The sequence below is a fragment of the Camelus dromedarius genome, chromosome 7 (genome assembly GCF_036321535.1).
Source record: "Camelus dromedarius isolate mCamDro1 chromosome 7, mCamDro1.pat, whole genome shotgun sequence".
Taxonomy (NCBI): domain Eukaryota; kingdom Metazoa; phylum Chordata; class Mammalia; order Artiodactyla; family Camelidae; genus Camelus; species Camelus dromedarius.
The window spans coordinates 17736846-17760540 of record NC_087442.1 but is presented as its reverse complement, the minus strand read 5'-3'; the positions used below and the strand labels follow the sequence as shown (position 1 = coordinate 17760540).

The following is a 23695-nucleotide window of genomic DNA, read 5'->3' as shown; positions in this document are numbered from 1 at the left end:
TGACTGAGTATGTTACATTGTTGGTACACTCTTGTTCTTACAAGTGATGGCACAAATGTCAGACAACTGGGCAAATTTGGCACGTTTTCCTCAGCCAAGTTGAACTAACCTATCCACAATTCAACACTGAAGTTTGGGCCTTATTAGCACTGTTTTAATCAACTGAGCTAAAAACAGCAGCTCACTTATGATACTGAGACTGTTGCTTACCCCTCTCCATGCCTCAAGAGAAACAAAATGATGGTTTCAAGCCAAGAAAAATATAAAGATCACCTTAAAAACAGCTACAAAACACGCAGACAAAAAAAATCACACCGGCAATCAGCCATAGAACTCAGAAGTCCCATTCCCTAGTCCACAACCCTCAGGTACACTTGTCCAAGCAAAACATGCTCGTATTTTCATCTATTATTTTCAGTTCACGTGGGTTTACATATTCCCTTGAACAGCTCCAGTAACAGCTACTACCCATACAAGTTCTAAACACTGTCAAAGTACCAGGCACCGTGCTAGATGCTGGCATACACTATGTCAAATTCTCACGAATAGTGCTTGACACAGTAGTATCACTAGTAGGACACATTATCAGATATATTCAACAGGGAAAACAATCAAAGTGACTTGTCCAGGGCCACACAGCTAGTGAGAGGCAGAGCTAGGACCAAACTAAGGTCTGCCTGGTTTCAAAGCACATGCTCTTTCCACTACAGTACACAGCACTTCCAAAGACTCTTAGAACATCAGATGCCTAAGGAACCCTATCATATTAATAACAGCTGCCTTTGGTTAATCTACGATGTGCCCAATGCTTTAAATACCTGACCTCATCTTCTTACCACAATCAAGAGATGATATTCCCCTTTGGAAATAAGGAAATATTAGAGAAGTGCAAGGCCACAGACTAGTAAATGCCTAGTCTGAGATTTAACTGAGGTCTGTTTAACTCCAACCTGATGTTATTTTGACCATGACCTCAAAGAAATCAGAATGACTCCAGAGTAGTCAACAATTCCACAGCATGCTATTGTTAAGGGAAAGTGCAATGGGCTGAGTATGGCTACAGGAAACTTACAGTGCCACTAGACTCACAGAATTTCAGAAATGGAAGAGATAGAAATCTTAGAGGTGTACTCAAGCCTCATCATTCTGCAGATGAGAAAACTGAAGCTCAGAGATTGAAAGTCACCTTTGAAAAAAGATGTAAAGCAACAGGGAGAACACTGCAAGGGCACTCCAGGTGAAGGGTATAAACTCAAGAAAAGAGAAGCACAGAGGTCAAAATGAGCATGGTGTGTGCTTGAACTATAAGAATATACAATGTACTCTATGAAAAAGAAAAAATAAAAGAACATTTCCACCAAGCTGAGTGGCCAAAGGACATAGCTTCTTTTCTTAAAAGTTTTTTTTACGAGGCTTTTGACACAATCTCTCCATTAAATCTAGTATCAACCCTTTTTCTTATTTATCCTATTTAACCTTATCTAATACTTGATATGAACCTCTGTGCTATGGCCCAATTTTCTTTTAATTTTGTTTGCTGTCATCACTGTACTAGAGCATGAGAATATGGATTTATACATTTTTCTAGCCAACATCTTCTCGCCCAAAACTTACTTTGCTTTTTCTTACTTTTGTTTCTTTTCACCCTCTGGTGTGGAAGATGCAAAGCCTAAAGGCAAGATGAAACAAATCTCTGCATAAAACTCAAGAGTTCACAGAAATTTTTATTTTACTCCAAAGAGTACCAACTAAACCATAACAGTGCAAAGAATGCAGCCTCAGACATTTTATTACAAAATGTAGTACTGCTTTTAATTAGTGTGATATAAGGATATGCTCATCACAGACCAAATACTGAGTTCAACAGTCTGAGTTTCTCTAAGGAAAGCTTTAATAAATTCTTCTCAAGGTAACAGCTTCAGAGCAAGAAGTTTTAAACACTTTAAATATTTAAGAAGTTTTAATTCCTAGTAACAAATGCTAAAGACAATTTACATACATTTAATTTACTTATGCTGGTTGTGTAATGACAGAGGAGGAAAAATGGAAAATGGTATATAACTTTCTGAAATCAAATAGCTTTATTTACTAGGCTCAGGAGTCATACTTTCAAAATTGTGAGGCTCCAAATTCAGGTGCAGCAGAGAGTGTTAATTAAGATAATGCTGGTATACTGACACCTTGGAGAAAAATCAAGTTTTCAGTTTATGTATCAAACACATGCAGGGGAGCATTTAAAAATTCTCTCCAGTGTCTCCGCCGGAACTGACTGTACTACTTCCAGTGGTATAACAACTTGTTTGCAATCCTATCTCAAGTCCTACCAGACTGGCAGACGCTAGGCTTGAAGCAACTGGGCCTCGTCCAAAACCTAGGCACTGCAGATCACAGAGGAGATGCCTGGGAGAGTCAAGGTGTTGAGCCAAAGTAGAGGGAGAAGCCAAAAGTCACCTGAGACAGGCCAGAGAAGTCTAAGGTGTGTGTGCATGTGTTGGGGGAATGGGCGGTATCTGAGAGTACTAACTGACAGAGAAGAGATAAATGGTTCCTTAAAACGCCAATTCATCCTGAGTGAGGTGATGTGGGCAATGCAAAAGCAAGGTTTGGCTCCTGAACCCAGGAGACCACAGACAAGACTATTTCACAGATGGGTACAGTAGGGTAAGGGTTTCAAATAAAGTCCCACAAGTAGTAAACAATGAGGTCAAGACTGGCCTCCGAGCCCTTGCAGGGTCTAAATCAATCTGGCATCCCCCAGCCGCCCCGGCACAGTGCTCAGCACTTGGCAAACAACCAGGAACTATCTCAGAAAGAATGTCCCAAGTCTTGATAAACTTCAAAGTTCTTTGCAGAGAACTCGGCTTCGGGCTGGACAACACTCGGGGAGCCGGACGGGGGAAACCAGTCTGAGCGAGACCCGGAAAAGCCGGAGGTTTAGGGTCCGAGTCCGAGTGCTGGCCCTCCGCCCGACCACTGCCACTCACCCGGATGCCCTTCACCACGGTGATGTTCTCATTCTCGTCCGCCTCAAAGGTGACCCGGCGGGTGCTAGCCGTCCCGCCCATGGCTTCTGTTTCTGCCTCCACAGACACTTAGCGCGGCCTCACGAGCACTACAGGCCCCACGCGCACACACGCGCGTGGACGCGCCCGGACTCTCGCCCTGCACAGCGGGAGCAAGGCCACGACCCCGAGAAGCAAGGAGAAGGCGCGGGTCCTGAGCTCCCGCCTCTTCCTGTCACGCGCCAAAACAAAAATGCCTCCGGTTGGTCGGAGATACAAACGGCCCGCCTCTTCTCGGCAGAAGCGCTCGGGTTGGTTGGCGCGGACCCGGATGCTATGGCAACAGGCAGTGTTTGACAAGGTTTCCGGAGCCCCTGGGTATATTGGGAATTGTAGTCTCCGTCTGGCGCGATGAATGCTGGGACATTCTCGCCTTCAAATGGAGAGCGCCCCGGGAGCATGGCCTTATGGGAGTTATGGTCTTTACTACCTGAAAGGTTTCTTACCGGGCAACTTTCAAGGAAGTTCATTCATCTGACAAAGCATGCTGTGAAGACAGTATTCTAGAAACTTAGGAGAGCGAGCTGAAAGATACAATCTCCTTCCTAAAGGAACTCACCGTTTATTGAGGGGATGAACTCTCCTAATGGAGCGATTCCTAGAATCCTATAAAACAAATTCCTAAGGCAAAATGTATCCTTTATTTTAGTCTTAGCCAGTAAAAAAGTTTAAAAAAAAAAAAAAAAACACGTAACAGCAACAGCTGTTTGTATTTGCCCTATGACTTTACTTCCTGAACTGTGTACTCTTTAATTTCTTTTTTGTAAAGTAACATTTTAAGCATTATGGTTTTCAAATCTGCATATGAGAAAACAGAAAATCAGTTATTTGCACCAAGCACGCAGAACATTTATTTGTGTGTGTCTCCTTCCACTTCAGGTACATAATCGGATGAGGCAGAGAAAAGTGATTGCCAAAGACGGCATAAGTTAGTGGAGGAATTAAAACTGTAACAGACAAACTTGAGTTTTATTTTGGACAGTTGCTAGGTCAGTATTTCACCTCCACAAAACACATAAATAATATTTAAATTATCTACATACACATCCGAAAAAATATTTTTTACCAAATATTCTGTGACATATAAGTTTAGCCATATCACCTTAGTCTTACAGAGGCATATGTATTCTCTTTAGAAATTAGATTAGTTATGGTACTATCTTCAGGTAGTCCCTTTCAACATTAAAGGCAGCCAGCCACAACATAGCATGGCATCCTTTTATTGCAAAGGTAAACACAAAAATGCCAGAACATTTCTTAGCTCCAATTATGTGCTGATTTATTAATGTAGAAATCTTTAGGGCAGAGACGATGTCATTTTCATTTCTGTATGCCTGGTCAGTGACAGAGTATTGAATTTATTACATGTCATCTTTTTGTTCTTTTCAACATATGTGTATCCAAAATGTACTATGCTACTTTGCAGTTTTGAGACTACATGTAACTTTGTATGTGTTCTCAAGTTGTATAATATGTTTAACCTTCCTTCTATAGAGAACTAAAAATCCCAGGAATTATGTTTCTCATTTCTTTGGGACCTCCCCTCTACAAACACAGCCTCCTCATTTATTATCCCGACATATAGCATATATTGAAGTTCCTACATAAAAGAGATGCTTAATAAATTCTTACCAAAATAACTTATTATAAAGAAAGAGTTTCTTGGAGAGAGTAGAGAGATGAAGGTACAATTAATTGTAAGATATTTATCTCCTCAAAATATTGAATGAGTTCTTCCAACCAAATAAGATGAGAAGGTAACAGAAACATGTAAGTGGTCTTATCAGGCAATTTAATAATACTTAATATATACAATACAATATTTTTAACTCTAGTGGATTTTGAAAGTCCACATCACAAGAAAAAAAAATTGTAACTATGTATGGTAGACAGACATTAGCTACAATTATTGTGCTGATCATTTCACAATATACACAAATATTGAATCATTACGTTGTACCCCTGAAAATAATATAATATTGCATGTCAGTTATACCTCAATTTAAATTTTTAATTTAAATAAATTAAAATATTTTAAATTCATAATCTATTCCAATCAACATTACAAAGAAACCTTCTAAATTTTAAAAAAATACAACTTATCTTGGAAAAATGCCTACTATAACAATAGTATTCTATCCATAGCTGTTTCAAAGCCAGGCCACAACTACAGCCTCTTCCAAAGAAAATTTCTTGAGATAACCAGAATCTGCGATCTCCATTTCTCTCTGGCCACAGCTTATTAGTGATCATCTAACCAAAAGGCAGCACTTATTAGCCAGGGAGCTATAAACTAGAAAGCAAAGGAAACAAAAATAATAGTTAACACTGGAGACAATTAGATTTTCTGTGTCTTTTTCCCTTTTCTCTCTCTATTTAAACTTGAAAATTCAGAGCATAGGAAAAGACAGCAAAGAGAGAAACTATGACACTGACAAAACCATGAGGCATCATAGCAAACTAAAGATAGATGGAAATAGACACTGTAAGAAGAATAAGAAGAATAAAAGGAATAAAAGAAGAATAAAAGTGGAAAAGAAGTAAAACTATCTCTGCTTGTAGATAATATGATGTGATAAATAGAAAAATCCCAAGAAATCCACTAAGATCTGTTGAAACTAATGTTTTTAAAAGTTCAGCAAGGTTGCAAGATACAAAATCAACATACAAGAATCAATTGTATTTCTGTATACTAGCATAACAAGCCAAAATTATATTAAGAAAACAATGTCATTTATAACAGCATAAAGTCAACTCAAATGTTCATTAACTGATGACTAGATAAATGAAATGTAGTACATCCAGACAATGGAATCTTATTCAGCAATAAAAAAAGAATGAAATACTGACATGTGCTGCAATATGGATGAACTTCAAGAACATTATGCTGAGTAAAAGAAGCCAGACATAAAAGACTACATATGGTATGATTCCATTTAAATGAAATGTCCAGAACAGGCACATCTATAGAAATTTCAGTAGATTAGGTTTGCGAGAGGCAGAGAGAGGGTGAGATGAGAAGTGACTTCTAGTTGGTATTAAGTTTATTTGAGGGGATTATAAAAATATTTTATAATTAGATTATGGTGATAGTTGCCTAACTCCATGAATATACTAACACACATTGAATTGCACACTTAGAATGGATGAACTTTATCATATGTAAATTACATATCAATAAGGCTGTTGAAGAATGCATATCTAACCAAATATGATAGAAGTTTATTTAGCATTCAATGAAGTCCAAAATGGGCGGCAGGGGGCAGGGGGTGGCGATTTTAAAAGAAAAAGAAAGAAACTGGGAAACTTCAAGGTGCAAAAAAATAAGCTAATCAAAAGAGAGACCACAATGAAACAGACCTTCAAGAATTAGCTTAGCCCTACATGTAGCAGAGCACTGGAGTGAAGAACCACAGGTCCAGAAGCTTCTAGAGTTGCCTGCGATTCAGAAAGGCCTTCCAACAGTAGTTTTTGTAATGGCTGACTCAGTCAAAGCTCCTAGTCTTCCTGAGGCCCAGCTGTTCCATGTATCCTAGGTTCTGGGGCATCTTACCAAGGAACCTTCATAATCACATAAGGTCTACCCAAATGTCTACAATAATACAACATAATATTTTCTTCAGTCTCCAGCCAAGAAACCAGCACCCTAAATAAAAACATTGGATGTCACAGTTTCCTTGGATGCAGAGTGGAGAGAGTGGAGAACTGAATTTGATTCTTCACCAATCTTAGCTTGGCCATCGAGCAATATTACCTTCCAACTCCTTCATCTTGAGATATTTCTTACTTTCCCACCATGTGAAACCTTTGGAATTAATGCTGCAGATAAACAGAAATGATACAAATGAATAAATGATTTCGCTGTCAAAATTCCAATCATCCCTAATGCCCCCTTCCCCAGGAAAAAAATTCACCTAGACTTCCAACTCACTCTAACAAACACAATTCCAGAAGGAAGAAGGTTTACACTACGTACGCTGATTTTTTCAGTCCCAACTTTAAACAATAAGTTGCAGAAGGTGAAATCCTGGTGGTCCCTCTTCTGCCTGTCTTCATACATCACTTGAGTATCCTTGAGATACTATTTAGGAGTGAAGGAAGAACAGATGAGAAGGAGGGGCAAAAACAGAAAGAAATGAACTGACATGATGAACTCTCAGGAAGGAGACACCCATTCCTGGTCCCCAGCTAGAAAAGCTAATCAGTGTGTTCATAGTGGCCCTCCCCCAGCTCTTTTGAGTAGCATTGCAGCCGCGCAGTGAGGCAATCAGACTCTATGACCTGTGCTGAAGTAAAATATAGGTATAACCATCATGTTTTCTGAGCTAAAAATTAGAGCGCATGAACTATTATTTGTATACTGACAAAGACAATTAAATCAGACCTTGAAATCAGGATCATCCTAGAAAATCTAGGACATATAGTTGCCATAGTTATAGCAAACCAATTTAAAAGGGTTTCTTACATAGTACAATCAATATAAGGACATTCTAAAAAATATGGACTAAAACTTATTCAACAAGCCATAACAGGACATCAGCCTTAAAGCTTTCCCCACCAATTATTGTATGTAGATTCATATAAAAGCATTGAAACCCTAAAACAGCAGTTCTCAGTGTGAGTGTATAGGTGGGGGGGGGGGCATGCATGAGTGCACTTACGTGACATTTTGCATATAAGAATTTTGTGCAGCACACGTGAGTTTAAAAAACCCAAAATAACATGAAATAAGTCATCAGTAATCACAAGTACAGTATAACCATGTTTTCTCTGTGTCTTTGAAAGTATCCATAGTAATGGCACAAATATCACGGTCACCCTTTTGTATCTCATCACTGTTCAAACAAGACCATTTACTGCACTACCCATGCATCTAGTAAAATCATGAGGCTTCTTAGTACCCTTTGCTACTAATTTCTTGTTCATAATAAATTGTATCTGTTGTGCCTTATCGTGTCATAGGATGGGCTCTGATGACCACCTGCTTAACAGACGTAAAGCCAAAGTAAATTTTACTCATGGACTATAACCTGGCAGTGCACCAAGAAAATTTCCTAGTACCTCTGGCATAAAGATTATTCTAGAGTAATGTCTCAGCAAATTTATAGCAGATTTCTAAAAGGCCATTCTCTGCCATTTCCTGGACATTCTGATGTTCCTTTTTTTCACTTGTATGTTTTTTTTCCCCTTGATTCCTCATTTCTTTTCTCCCTATCCTACGTTCATCAGAATACAGTAACTGAAGTCTGAGTGTTGTTATCTGGGATGGAAGGAGGGAGGCCAGAGAGTGGGGAAAGGTCTATCCAGAGACTGAGAGACCAACCCACCCTAGCTCCTGTCTCATCTATGCTCAAGCCCTGCAAGGGTTCCAGGGCCTTTCCATTGCCTTTGTGCTGGATTTAGAGTGATCATCTCGGACAAACAGAGCCGAAGTCAGAAGAGACTCATTTCTCATCTCTAATCTTTAAACAGGCACAAACATCCCATCTGTCATCTCACCTGAATGGCTCCTCTGGCCTTGATGAATTTTCAAACCATTTTTATTTGAGAGCACAGGGACATTCTCCTAACTCTTTAACAATGTCTGCCTGTCAGGGATCTTGAGAGATTTCTGAAATGCAAGCTTTTAGCCTCTTTTCTTCCAAATAACAAATGTTTGAAATGCAGCAAGGTTACATGAGCACTTCTGCTGTGGTGTTGGCAGAGAAACACGTGTTTATTGATGCTAATGGTGTGGAAATGTCCTTAAGTATATATTTTACACAACTGGTCCTCACCCGAGTGTGTTGTCCTGTTTGGTTCCACTTTTTCCCCAGCTTGGAGAGGCATGCAAGGATGGTACTCACATCAAAGCATAGCGTATCCCAACTCTCAGCCTAGAACAAGAATCTGGACAATACAATTCACTTATTAGGAATCATGGAACTTTCAAATGAAAGTGACCTTGAAGTGATCTAATCTTCCTCTTTACTTCCCAGAGAGGCTGAGTTGCTTAAGATCACACAGCCTCATTACATCAGAGCCTCAGAAGATTCCAGATCTCTAGCTATTCAGTATAGTACTTTGCAACCACCCCATGCTGCTCTCCCATGAGAAACTGCCTTCATGAGCCCTACATGCCAGGGCTGTGATGCTGGATGCGAGATACTGCAATGGCTGCTGGAACCGTGGCAACCGTGATTATTAAGCAGATGGGGAGGGACAGTGCACAGCTGTGAGATGGCGATGCAGGTGTCCGGCACAGAGGTGGTTCAAACCTGGCATGAATCATACAACTTCCCTGTGGGAATACGGGAGGCTTCATCATTTCATTTGCTAACGTGCATTAGCTATTGACCCAGCAGTTCCACTCTTGTGAATATACAGAACAACAATGAATGTTTATGCCTACCAAAAGATGCAAACAGAAATATTCATTGCAGATTTATTCACAAGAGCCCTTAATGTCCACCAACTTTAGAATGGATAAACTGTGGCATATTCATACAATGGAATGCTATACTACACCGAAAAGAATAAACTATTGCTACACTCAACAACATGACTGAATGTCATGGATAGGATATTAAGCAAAAAAGTACAGACACAGAAAAATACATATGCATAAGTCCACATGGTGTTCAAGAACAGGCAAAAGTAATCTATGATAGTAGGTATCAGAGTAGCTGCTACTTTTGTGAGTGGGGTTAACTGGGAAGGGGCACAATAGAGTCTTCTGGTATGCTGGAAATATTTTATAGTGTGGTTATTACATGATTGTATGCATTTGTAAAAATTCACTGAGATGGATGCTCAAGATTTGTGCACCTGACAATTTGTAAGATGTAATACTTCATTAAAAAAATAAAATTAAAGAGAGAAAAATTTGTTTGATAGAATATAACTTAGGGGATATGTGAATCCTCTACAGGAAAGCTAGGATCCAGAATAGTTAATAATTAACAGGAATATTCAGAATCTATTATAATCTATTATGTCATCTATGAAACTGAGAAAGTCAAAAGATAAATAAAAGAGGAAGCAGTGGAACAGGTATATCCAAGGCAGCCCCAGAGTGAGGGATTTAAAACAGTGCTATGCAGGCTCCCACTGACGTGGAAGAGCCGTTCCACATTCAGTGACATCCCAACTCTACATTCAATGATGTCACCTCAGTAGCTGGAAATCAAATAGTTTCACCATGATGGAAGGCAAATCCTCCAAACTGGTTCTCTTTTGTTTTATCGTCAAGCTGGTTGCTAAGGTTATTGAATCAGGTTTTAGGGAAATCCACAAGTGTTGGTGTACTGCATCCAGGATTCTAGGACCAGGTCATGTACTGAGAGTAAATACATCTCAATGAAATGTATTTGCATTCCACCTCTTGGCTACTAGTCAGGCAGGATCTGATCCCAGCCTCTCTTTCTCTCTCTCTGTGTACCTGTGATTACCTTCTCACTAAATTTTTCCCCATTTCTAAGTAGTCCAGTACTTTTCATAACTCTGAACCACTCAGCATGCTGTTACCTCCATCTAGAAATACTTTCCTTCTGTTCTTCAGGTCGTGAATGTCTGTAAAGCTCCAGCTCCTCTGTCACCTTCGCAGTGAAGTCTTCCCCAGCTTCCTAAAATCAAAGAACTGCTGTTCTTCTCAACATTTGCTTCTCTGCTCTCCCTTCATTAATATTCAAATTTCCTATTCACAGCTTCACTCTTTTCCTTTCTCGGTTATCCAATTGAAGGAGACTGTCTCCACCCTCAACTCCACCGAGGGGTGAGAGTGAGGTTCCTGAGTGGCTTAAGCTTATCAGCAGATCTCCTGATGCTTCTAGGAGAGATGAATGTCTTTCTTCTCCTGAGGAATCTACTGGGATAGGCTCCCACTGCATGGGAAGGATATAGAAACCTGGCTAAGAATGGAGCCAGCCCAGAGAGAACAGAGCTGAGAACTGGAGAGAAAGAAACTGAGCCCTGGTCACATCTCCTGGCTCTGAATCCAGTCTTACCTGAAGCCAGAGGTCTTCCTGGACTTTTGAGTTACATGAGTAAACACAGCTGAGTCTTATTTTCTGTTAAGTTGCCACAAAAAGCATTGATCGATACATTGCTTCATCTTCTGTGTGCCAGGTCACATACATTTCTCAAAGTTTTAGGGTAGTACAGTGGTCATTGCCTAGGGCTGCTTGGTCCTTGTGGTTATAAGGGTAGGAGGTCGGAACTAGATTGGGGACTAGGAGGTTCTCTTAGGGTCTTGACCAGAGACAGAGACTATCTAGAGTGGGTTGGAGCCTGAGGAACCATTTGAATGTATTGCTTCTTGATGCCTGGTGTCTAGCAGAAAGAAAAAGTCACTTACCCCCAAGATCAGCTGTGAAGAAGGAGTTTCACAAGGATGAATGAGTGCTAGAGGCTTCTGTAAGGACTAAAACTTGTCCTCAGATATTTCTGCATTTTTGCTCTTACTATCAATTGATTCATTTAAATAAGGGACTTTTTAACCTTATTACTTTGTTTTAGTTAATGTATTTAGAACACCTGGCACGGACAGCATCTGGGATTCACTGGGAGCTCAATAAATGGTGATTTTGTATTATTCTGGTAGTGTTCATCTTATTCTGCTTGATCGAAAGCATCTTATAAATTGTATTTCCAAGTCCTTCATGTTGTATTTTGTTTGTATATGTTATAGATATTTAAATTACTTACATTGATTTTATTTTTAAATTCTTAATTTTAAACGTTTTTAACTTAATCTTTCTTAAGTAACTTTTGCTTATTAAAAATTACATGTGTTCATGGTAGTAAATGTAGATAAACAAAGGGCTGAAAGTTTAAATCACACATAAAAACCCACTACCCATAAATAACAATGACTAATATATTAAGAACATACATTTTTTTTCTCCAAAGTTGATGTGATCATACAGGATATACTGTTCTTTTTTTAAAATATTTTTATTGATTTATAATCATTTTACAATGTTGTGTCATATTCCAGTGTAGAGCACAATTTTTCAGTTATACATGAACATACATATATTCATTGCCACATTTTTTTCTCTGTGACCTACCATAAGATCTTGTATATATTTCCCTGTGCTATACAGTATAATCTTGTTTATCTATTCTACAATTTTGAAATCCCAATCTATCTCTTCCCACCCCCCCCCTTGGCAACCACAAGTTTGTATTCTATGTCTGTGAGTCTATTTCTGTTTTGTATTTATGCTTTGTTTTTGTTTTTGTTTTTGTTTTTGTTTTTAGATTCCACATATGAGCGATCTCATATGGTATTTTTCTTTCTCTTTCTGGCTTACTTCACTTAGAATGACATTCTCCAGGAACATCCATGTTGCTGCAAATGGCGTTATGTTGTCAGTTTTTATGGCTGAGTAGTATTCCATGGTATAAATATACCACATCTTCTTTATCCAGTCATCTATTGATGGACATTTAGGCTGTTTCCATGCCTTGGCTGTTGTAAATAATGCTGCTATGAACATTGGGGTGCAGGTGTCATCCTGAAGTAGGGTTCCTTCTGGATATATGCCCAGGAGCGGGATTCCTGAGTCATATGGTAAGTCTATTCTTAGTCTTTTGAGGAATCTCCATACTGTTTTCCACAGTGGCTGAACCAAACTGCATTCCCACCAGCACAGGATATACTGTTCTTGAGCCTGCTAGGGATTTTGATGAATATATTGTGACTCTCTTGTTCTTGGCTTTTTAATGATTGTATAGTATTCCTTTGTATAAGAAATTAATCTACCAAATTTCCTACTATTGGGCACTTAGGGATTCTTTTCCTAATTTTCAAAACACTGTAGACAATGCTTTGATGAAGATCCTTGTAGGTAATTCACTGTGCATATTTGTGATTATCTCCTAGGATAAAGTCCAAGCAATGAAATGACTGGGCAATAGTATGTATGTTAAAAAACAAATACTATAGGCTTCCACTTATATGAGATACTTAGAGTCATCAAATTCATAGAGACAGAAAGTAGAATAGTGGTTACCAGGGGCTTGGGTGAAGGGAGAATGGGGAGTTGTTTAATAGGTCCGGAGTTTCAGTTTTTCAAGATGAAAAGAGTTCTGGAGCTGGATGAGAATAACACAGTGATATGAATGTACTCAGTTGAGACCACTAAATTTTACACTTAAAAATGGTTACAATGATAAGTGAAGGAAGCCAGAAAGAGAAAGAAAAATACCATATGATATCACTTATATGTGGAGTCTAAAAAAAAAAAGACAAACTTATCTACAAAACAGAAACAGACTCACAGACATAGAAAACAGCAGGCAAAGGGGGTGGGAAGGGACAAATTGTGATTTCGAGATTTGCAGATACTAACTAGTATATATAAAGTAGATAACAAGTTCATACTGTATAGCACAGGGAACTATATTCAATATCTTGTAGTAACTTTTGGTGGAAAATGACTATGAAAACGAATATATGTATGTTCATGTATGACTGAAGCATTATGCTGTACACCAGAAATTGACACATTGTAAATTGACTGTACTTTAATAAAAATATATTTTTAAAATCTATAATGGTGAAGTTTATGTTACATGTATTTTACCATAATTTAAAATTTTTTTAGTTGAAGTATAGTTGCTGCACAATATTATATAAGTTATAGGTGTACAATATAGTCATTAACAATTTTAAAGGTTATATTGCCTTTATTGTCACTATAAAATATTGGCTATGTTCCCCATGTTGTATAATACATCCTTGCAGCTTATTTTCTACCTAATAGTTTGTACCTTTTAATTCCCTACCCCTATATTGACCCTACCTGCTCCCCTCCCTTCACTGGTAACCACTAGTTTGTTCTCTGTATCTGTGAGTCTGATTTTTTTGTATTATATTCATTAGTTTGTTGCATTTTTTTAGATTCCACCTATAAGTGATATCATACAATATTTATCTTTCTCTGTCTGACTTATTTCACTTAGCATAATGCCCTCTAAGTCCATCCATGTTGCTGCAAATTACAAAATCTCATTCTTTCTTATGGGTAAGTAGTTTTCCATTGCATATATACACCACATCTTCTTTATCCATTCATCTGCTGATGGACACTTAGGTTGCTTTCATATCTTGGTAATTGTAAAAATGCTGCTATGAACATTGGAGTGAACGTACCTTTTCAAAATATGTCTTTTTGTTGTTTTGTTTTGTCTTGTTTTTTAGATATCTACCCAGGAGTGGAATTGCTGGGTCATGTGGTAGTTCTATTTTTACCACAATTTTTAGAAACTGAAAAAAAAAGATGTATATTTTCAAGGTCCTCTTGTGTCTTGCTAATGTCTGTATGCAGAAAAAATTTATAGCTCTACTTGTAGGATGTGAATTGGTTTTTTTCTTATATCTTTGACTACACAGACTATCATCATTTTTCAAACTGTTACCAACTTGTTAAGTAAAACTCAATAGTGCATAATGTTAATTTGCATTTATTTTATTACTAGATGATTGAGCATTTTTGCACATCCATGTTAGTATTTGCATTTCCTCATATGTGAGCTCATGTTCTTCACCCATTTTTCTACTGGTATATTCATCATTTCTAAAATATTAATTAATATAGTTTTTAATTTACTACTATTTATCTCTACTTTTTAATTATCATTCTTTAAAAAGCATAATTAATTATAATTTTACTTTGTAACACTAATTATAATTTGGGTTTATACTACTAATTAGAATTTTTACTTTAAATCATTTTGTGTCTATTTTTAGTTGTTAATCTTTCAAATTTGTTCTCAATTTTTTATAATTGCTGTTATCTAATTTGAGTCTTTCTAATACTTTCTTCCATTTTATTGCCTTATATAATCCTTCTCTTTATCCTCTTCTTATTTCTCTTGAAAATCATGTTCTCTGCTTTTAATTATCTTTTATATGATTATGAAACTAGAAAGAGGAGAAGTTAGAAAAGTAATACTAGGGGGAGGGAGAAGGCCATGATGTTCTAGGGAGTTTTGAAGTCTTCCTGCCACACCCATCCTGAGGTTACTCTTTCTACTGGACATTTTTCCTTCCAAAGCTGGTTCCCTAGCCCTCGGGGACCCACAGAGCGGTTCTCCTGACCCCAGGGACAGCCTGTGTGTGCTTCCAAAGGAATGCTATCACCTTCGGCCACTCTGGATCCAGACCTTTCATGGAGAGCTATGAGTTCATATCTGGAATTCACTAGATTGTACAACCACCAGATTGGGGGCAAAATGTGCCAACCACATCCCAGGAGGAAGGCGGGGAAGGTGGGCAGGAGATGACATCTAGGGAAGGTCCCTTAACAAACTGCCTCTCTCCTAACTCTGGTGAGAAACCAGGGCTGTTGTGCCTCTGTAACAGCAGCCACCCTCCTTCCTTGTATCTTGAAGGAGGAGACTGTGTCTGATTCAACTTCATATTGAGCCCGTCTGGAGTCTTATGTCTTTGATTATGTTTGTTAAATGATTAATTAATGTGAACCAAGAACATTCTCTTTTATAGAGAGCCAGAATAATGCAGTGGAGTCAGGAACCTTAGGTTCTAAGCCTAACTTTGTGATTCGTAAAGGGAGACCTTGGATAAAACTTTTAATTTTTCTAATTCTGGGTTTTCTCATCTCTAAAAAGCAACAATACCTCCCTCATCTAATCTAAGGGTAATATATAAATAGCCTTATAGGTTGTTATAAAAATTGCAGGAGAATTTTTAAATTGTTTAAATTTAGAAGTAGCTTGGGGGAAAAAGGTAGCTTGGAAAAGCTTCATAGAATAAAAAATGACTAAGATATGAGTATACATATTCTCTTTTCCTCACTCTTGCCCCCCAAAACATACATGCTTGTCTTCTCAGCAATTCCCTCTTGCCTTTTCTCTATGCCCACCCCTGGGCAGATAGGGCCACTCAGTGGAGGCAGAAGCATGAGGATGATGGATCTGAGCCAGAAGGGCCTGGGTTGAGTCCAAGAGAGACCAGCAGAAGAGGGAGAGGGAGAGAAAGGAAGAGAGGAGGAGGGTGTGGTGTTATAGAGGAAGTCTGTGAATGTTATAGATAAAGATACAGACATACACACAGAGACACACATATGCATATGCTTGTGCATTTGTGTGTATGTACACTGCAGAGAGGGTGCTGGGGGTTAGCTGCAGAGCATGAGGGTATTAAGGAATGGAGATCAAGTGACAAGGGAGATAGGGAAAGTCAACAAATGTTTCTGTAGACTATGAATTGTCTCCACTTTATTGCCTTTCACTAAATGCCAGTTATATCAGTCAGGGTTTTCCAGAGAAGCAGAAATAATAGATTAGATGGATGGATGGATGGATGGATGGATGGATGGATTATTAGATAGATAGATAGATGACAGATAGACAGACAGACAGACAGATAATTTCAAGGAATTGGTTTATATGGGGACTGGCCAGTCTGAAATCTGAAGGATGAGCTGGCAGTCTGGCAACTCTGGGGCAGAAGCTGATGCCTTTCTCTTGAAGGAGAAATTCTTTTTCCTTAGAGAAACCTAGTTTTGCAATTAAGACCTTTCAGCTGATTAGGTGAGGCCCACCCACAATATGGAGGATAACTTCCTTTCCTTAAAGTCAGCTAATAGTAGATGTTGGCTAATTCTACAAAACACCTCCACAGGGACACCTGGATTAGTGTGTGATTGAACAAATGGGGACTAGCCAAGGCGCACATAAAACTGACCATCACACCAGTACGGATCGAATATGCTTCACATTTTGGTCTCTAGACTACTTCTTTGCAGTTCTGACAGTGAACCACACTGTACAATGGAATTTCCTTCTGTTGATGACTGTAAAGTCTCGCATGCACAAACATAAGAACCAGTGCCACTCCGATTAAATGGGTGCTGTGCAAAGCCTTTTTGCTTATGAAAATTGTAGGGTGAAGGAACAAAGAAAAAAAATAGGCAGGTGGGCATTCTGGCTCTGCCCTTAGAGGATTCCCGGGAAAGGGCTTTTTCTCTGAGGGTGGACAAGCTGACTGTGTGCGTCTCAGGGTGAAGGCTGGTGTCTTCAGAGAAAGCAGCTTGATGCTCAGTGTGCTTATTTGCATCCGCAGTAAATCGGTCCGTGTGTCTTTAAGTCCAGAGATGCTATCCATTTGTAAATTAAAACACCCCCTAAGAAGAAAGAAAGGGTCAGGAGGGATGCTGGGAAGCAAGCTTATTGGAGCAATGGAAAAAAGGAAAATATGCGAAAGTCACAAGAATGTGCAGCTTGGTTATGTGAGGCAGAACCCTCTTGCACGCAGCATCAGTTCTGCTCTCTAGGGCCCGGAATGCAGGCTGTGTTCCCAAGGCCGCCTTCACGGGGCAGCCTGACAGAAGGGAAGAGAGGCAGCCACCCCCTGTGCCCTCACCCCATCCTCACCCTGTATCCCAAGGAGCCATTTCCTCCCGCTCAAGTCTTGCATCATCAACTGCCAATGGACTGTTGAAGCCTTCTTTGACTTCCCAGAGTAGCAGCTCTTCTGGATGAGGAAGCAGTCCTCCAGATACCCCTTCCCAAGTTACATGCTGTAAACTGAATCCTGAGCACAGGAAATACAAACCTTGCCAACTCACAAATCACTTTTAATGATCCCTGAAAGAAACCATCAGTAAACCCCAGGCAGCGATCTGCAAGTCTGAAGGTACGGCTACAGAAACACAAGGTGAAGAAGGCGACATATAAAGGCTCATTTCACTTGGGCAGCATTTCTGTTTCTTTCTTTCATGGATCATTGTGTTTGTCTCTTTGTCTGCTGTGAAGTGGAGACGTGTCTTACCTCAACACATTAGGAATTTATACTTAATCTCGAGCTGTGATGAAGCTTATCAATCTTGTACTGGTACCGTCTTCAGGATTGTGCTGCCTATGTGTTCTGAGAGAGGGACTCATTACAAACAAAATCCCCACAGGAGATGCCAGACTTCTCCTATCACAATAGTAAATGGTTAATGAAGCTGTGAACAGTGGATGGAAGAATTCTTGTCTACTTCTCCCTCTGTTTCTTCTGCTCCACCTTTTCCTGCCATTCAGAACTGGGATGGGGTGCTGACAATCAGACCTCACCCTCTGTCACCCCTAGATGCCATGTCCTCCCAGGATAAAGTGGACCCCAGTCCCAGAGCCCATCAGACCAGGAGAGGAAGGGTGTTTACTGCCACAGCCCTGATTTTATTTGTGACTATGACAGATTGAATTTTCCAAAAATGGCCACAGCAATATTTTCTATATTCTTATTTAGTCCCTTTTTTTTGCCTTCAAACCATTTTAATTACTAGTTTGACCTCCTTAATCATCAAGTTGTTTGTTCTTTTAAAAAAAAAACACCAGTAAATAGCTAAACTATTTTATTCTTTAATCTGCACACCATTTCCAACACCAAGGCCAGGCTCATATTCATTGATACTTAGAAAGTACCTAGGTTAAGTACTTTTTTGCTTTGTTTGTTTTTTTGAGATTTTTTTAAAAAATTGAAGTATAGTCAGTTTAGAATGTTGTGTCAATTTCTGGTGTACAGCATAGTAATTCAATCATACATATACATAATATATTCATTTTTATATTCTTTTCATTATAGGTTACTACAAGATATTGAATATAGTTTCCTGGGCTATACAGTATAAATTTGTTTATCTATTTTATATATAATAGCATCTGCAGATCTCCCAGTTTATCCCTTCCCACCCCCTTCCTCCCCAGTAACCATGTTTGTTTTCTATGTCTGTAAGTCTGTTCCTATTTTGTAATAGTTTGTCTGTCTATTTTTTTGCAGATCCCACATATAAGTGATATAATATGATATATGTTTTTTTCTCTTTCTAGTTTACTTCACTTAGAATGACATTCTCCAGGTCCATCTATGTTGCTGCAAATGGCATTATTTTATTCTTTTATGGCTGAGTAGTATTCTATTGTATAAATATAACAAAACTTCTTTATCCAGTCATCTGTTGATGGACATTTAGGTTGTCTCCATCATGTGCTGTTACTTCCCCCAGAGCTTCAACACTCCCTCTTAGGAAGTGGAGTCTATTTCCTCTCCCCTTGAAACTGGTTGGGACTTTGCAACCAACAGTCTTGATGGATAGAATGCAGCAGAAGGGACACCAGTTCATTGAAAGCAATATAGTGTCTGCCTGGCTCTTTCTTTCTCAAGATGCCAGGCCATGGAACCCAGACACCAAGCCATATGGAAGCCCTGGTTGTGTGGAGAGCCCACCTGTGGTTGTTGCAGCTAACTGTCCCAACTAAGTTCCCACTAGCACCCCCCGCCAGACCTGGGAGTGAGTGAGACCTCAGATGATCCCAGCTATGCTCAATGGAGCAGAAATGAGCTTCCACTGCCCAGCCCTGCCCAGATTACAGATTGGTGAGCAAAAATGAACATTGTATGGCTTCAAGTCATAAAGTTACAGAGTAATTTTGTTGCCAAAGCCAGAGTAACTGAAACAATTACTCTTCTAGATCTGGAATCCAGAGGCCTGGAAAGACAATTAGACTCCTCTCTCACTGAGCCAGTCTCCTCCAGACCATCTCAAGTCTTGGTCCCCCTAAGGATGCTCCCTGTGACAGTTAATCCCTCCCCATGCTGGCTTAGTCTGAAAAGCTGGGCTCCAGCACCCTTCCATCCTCCTCACTTCTCAGCACTTTCCTTGCTGAGTAACTCAGTCTCCCTCAGGACTGGAGTTTGTCCCTGGACTCTGCCTGCTGCCTGGGAACTGAGATTCCCTGGTTTCCTCCAACCTGTCTCTGCTCTGGGATGGAGACTTGCCTCTGCACAGTCCAGCCCTACCTCACATCCACCTCATCACACTGTGTGATGGCTGCCCTGGTGCCTGACCACTGACTGACCCTGGCAAGCCTGGCTTTCTCAGAAGCTCTTGTAACAATGGTGGCCCGAGCAGCACTGGGCACACCATGTCCAAAAAACGTTTCTTGCTAGGTGGCAATACATCAGGGATGGGCTTTGCAGATGGGCCAGCTCCCGAGGTCATGAGGCATTCTCTTACCAGGTCCCCAACGCTCCTCCTAGCCAGTCCCAGGTTGTCTCAAGTAGATCACCCTTCAATGACTGCTAACTTACAACTAGAGGGTGATTTGGGGGAAATAAAATTAAGCAAATTGGTGTTCCACTAGGAGTTCTGCTCAAAACAAAAGTTCTTAGAGAGACAGAAATTTGAAATTATTATCTAATCTCTCAATTCTAAAGTAGAATTTGGAGGCCTATCTCTAGTTAACAAAATGAATAAAATACATTATTTAATCTGCTGGTAGCAAATTCATTCCCATGAAAAAAATCACTTTGGTTGGAAGAATTCTACCACTTGGTGTAGGCAAATTCCACAGGCATTAACACTGGCTGAAGTTCCATTAAAAATAAAAAAAAAGAAGGAAATAATGCCATGTACAGCAACATGGATTGACTTAGAGATTATAATTCTAAGTGAAGTAAGTTAGAAAGATAAAGACAAATACCATTTGATATCACTTATCTGTGGAATCTAAAATATGACACAAGCAAACTTATTAATGACACAGAAACAGACTCACAGATATAGAAAACAAACTTATGGTTACCAAAGGGGAAAGGATTTGAGGGAGGATAAATTAGGAGTTTGGGATTAGCAGATACAACTATACAACTACTAAACATAAAATAGACAAACAACAAGTTCCTACTGTATAGCACAGGGAACTACATTCAATATCCTGTAATAAACTATAGTTGAAAAGAATATGAAAAAGTACATATATATATATTTTAAAACTGAATCACTTTGCTGTACACCAGAAACTAACACAACATTGTAAGTCAACTATATTTCAATCAAAATTAAAAAAAAAATAAAACCAGAAAACAAAACAAAACAAAAAACCATACTGGCTAAAGCCAAGGTTTCAGAGAAGGCTGAAAACACACTTTGTGTAAGACAAAGACAGACATTTTTGCTCCCAAATGGAGGGTTTGGGAAGGGTGGGGAGAAAGTGAAAGGGGAGAGACGTGGGTTAAGAGCCGGGCGGAGAAAGACTGGAGTCAGAGTTGGCATGTCCTGTTGTGTGACCCCTCTCCATGAACTTCACAGCTTCAGAAAAGTCCACCCAAACCTACTACATACCTGTTGTGAGCCTAGGTGCTGGGGAAGGTAGCGTGGAAGATGGAGGTTGCCTCAGTGCTGATGTGGGGCAGATAAAGCCAACCTGGGGACACCAGAGCTGGAGGCAGAGGTCAGGCAGAATCAGCAGCAGAAAGCCAGGGACCACCTGAGGTGATGGAGCTGGGGATTCAGAGCAATCTTGCTTAATCCTCTCTGGCTGTGCGGGCTCCTGCTGACCTCTGGGTTACAGAATAATTTCAGCCACCTGAGGGCGACTTCTATTCTCAGCCTTTCCCTTACCACACAATAAAAAGTTAATATATGGTCAATGTAAGATATTTAGACAGTTCAAAAAATATAAGGAACAAAGTGAAAAATCATATTTCAATGTCTATCTTAGAGACAAAAAATACTTTTCTCCAAAAAAAAATAAGGCATCAAAATAAATACCTTCTCTTGTCACCTCTTTTCCCGACTAACAATATAATGTTAACAACAATAAAATATCTTTCTGTGTATTTGCTCCTCTTTACCAGGAATAGTCAAAACACTATCAGGGTTTATGAAGAATTCTAGAAGCATCCACCTCATTTCCTGAAAAGGATTATTTTTGGATAATGGGGTAAAGGCTCCTATGTGTCACATGTTAAGTTTGTGCTCACTGCCAGCCCAGCAACCTCTCTAGAAAGTTCTACGGAATTTGCACTTAGAGTTTTATTAGATTTTGTAAACACATTTTGGAATACTTGTACACCTCTGCCATCAGAAGTATAAAAAGAATTGGAAAATTCCAGTGTTTTCCTCAACTTAAGAAGCTTTGTAAAAAGCACGGATATATGTACAAGTGTTGATATGTATACTGTAAATGTATAGAAAATCGGAAATCAATGTCCACTCACAAAATTGTTAGGTTGGTTACTTTTGAGAGGGAGTAGGGGAGGTGAGGTGATGAATGGGGCTTTTTGCTGTACACACTATAATATCATTTGAAAAGAATATAAACATGTTTTATAATTTCTAAAAGTCTAAAACAAATCAACCAACAAGCCAGCAAATAATGAAAAGATGTGTTTTTGGACTTCAAGGTGAAAAGATGAAAGAACAGATCCTGCCATGCCCTTGCCCTGTTTCTGGGGTCTGGGCCCCTTTGTGGAGAAAAGGACAGTGATGGAAAGTTCCTGCGGGCTTCCTCCCCTTTACCCACCCAGGGGCAGGTCTGACTGTCAAGCCTTGGAACACAAGCAAGCTGAGGGGGACCCGGAATTGTTGATGAATATCAAATCTAAGCAGAAATGATATTTCTTTCATTTGAACATGAGGATGAAGTTTTTTTTGAAGAACAAAACTTTTAAACCATCCCATCCTCTGCAGATCTGTGCTCTCAGTTGTTTATCCAAAAATGGGGATAATTGTCCATAGAATTCCTGGCAGGCACTCGCCAGGTTTCTCTGCAGCCATGGGCTTGATTCTGGGAGACAGCTGGCCAAGGTTAGCAGTAGCTGGAGATCTTGGCGGAGAACGAAGATTGAGTTTGTAATCTGGACCCAGGCGTAACAGAAGGCAGTAATTTTTAAGTGGGTCCTGCTAGCCTTGTGGATAAAATACGGCTCTAGAAAATAACACATCATAATCATAAACTGAATGTACTGCATAAACAAAGGCAATGCAGTTGATTTCTTGTTTATTCATTCTCATAACACTCACTGAGCTCCCTCTTAGGCCAGATCGTCTTCTCCTTAGAAAAACGAACTGACCACAGTGTGGAAAAAAGACTTGTAAGCACGAAAGTGTTGTCTTTGACCTTGGTGTGCCTTTCTCACTCCACACGTAACTCAAGTTACCACTACTGAAAAGGAAAATTGTGCCGAGTGCAGAAACCAAGTTCCCACAGTGGAGCAGAATGGCAGAATCAGAAATTTTTAAAAATATGTATTGACCAGAAGCTTACTTTTTATCCGAGCTGGAATTTATCCAAAGAGAATTTGGACTGTGACAGTGGGCTGAAGTTGAGTTAGAAATTATAAACCCCCACAAAATGGAAATAAAATACACTTTCCTCTAGAACTGCCAGTAGGAGATCACATTGGAGGTAAGTAAGGGAGAAGGCTGTCCACTTCCGTTCCCCTCCCTCATGTTGGCAGGAACTCAGTGGGGTAACATTGTGACCAGGTAGCATTTTCATCATGAATATTTCTTTGACTTGGCACTACTCTGAGCCAGAGCTATTGCGTAAAAGCTTTTTTATTTTTTACAAATTCTTGTGATGCTGGCTAGCAGAAAGTTTGAATACCCAAGTGATACTTTAAATATACTTTGCAAAGACATATACTTTGAGGTCCTCTCAACCCTTTCATTTCTTTTATCCTTTGAAACTTGAGGAAGGGATTTCCTGATCAAATAAGGCATTCCCTTTAAAAATACTAACTTTGTGCTGAGCATTTCTTGCCCTCTTCTACGAAGTGATCATATTATGAAGAATAACATCGCAATTGCATTGTTAATTTCTTTATCTGTCCATACCAAGGTTTAGCGCTC

The 23695-nt window shown here is 39.4% G+C and overlaps 1 protein-coding gene across 5 annotated transcripts in view; it reads right to left on the bottom strand.

Annotated features, from left to right (window-relative positions):
• CHCHD3 (coiled-coil-helix-coiled-coil-helix domain containing 3) overlaps positions 1–3230 on the bottom strand; it is a 257560-nt gene extending 254330 nt beyond the window's left edge. For 2 of the 5 annotated variants that reach the window (XM_064487351.1, XM_064487350.1), the window contains exon 1: positions 2985–3224. Coding sequence is in view for 4 of the 5 variants with exons in the window: in XM_064487350.1 (XP_064343420.1) it covers positions 2985–3065 (81 nt within the window). In the remaining variant the exon portion in view is untranslated. Of the gene's footprint in view, positions 1–2984 lie in introns of all 5 variants that reach the window. The other 3 variants (XM_010975674.3, XM_064487348.1, XM_064487349.1) reach the window with 3 other exon arrangements.
• Between the last annotated feature and the right edge of the window lie 20465 nt (positions 3231–23695).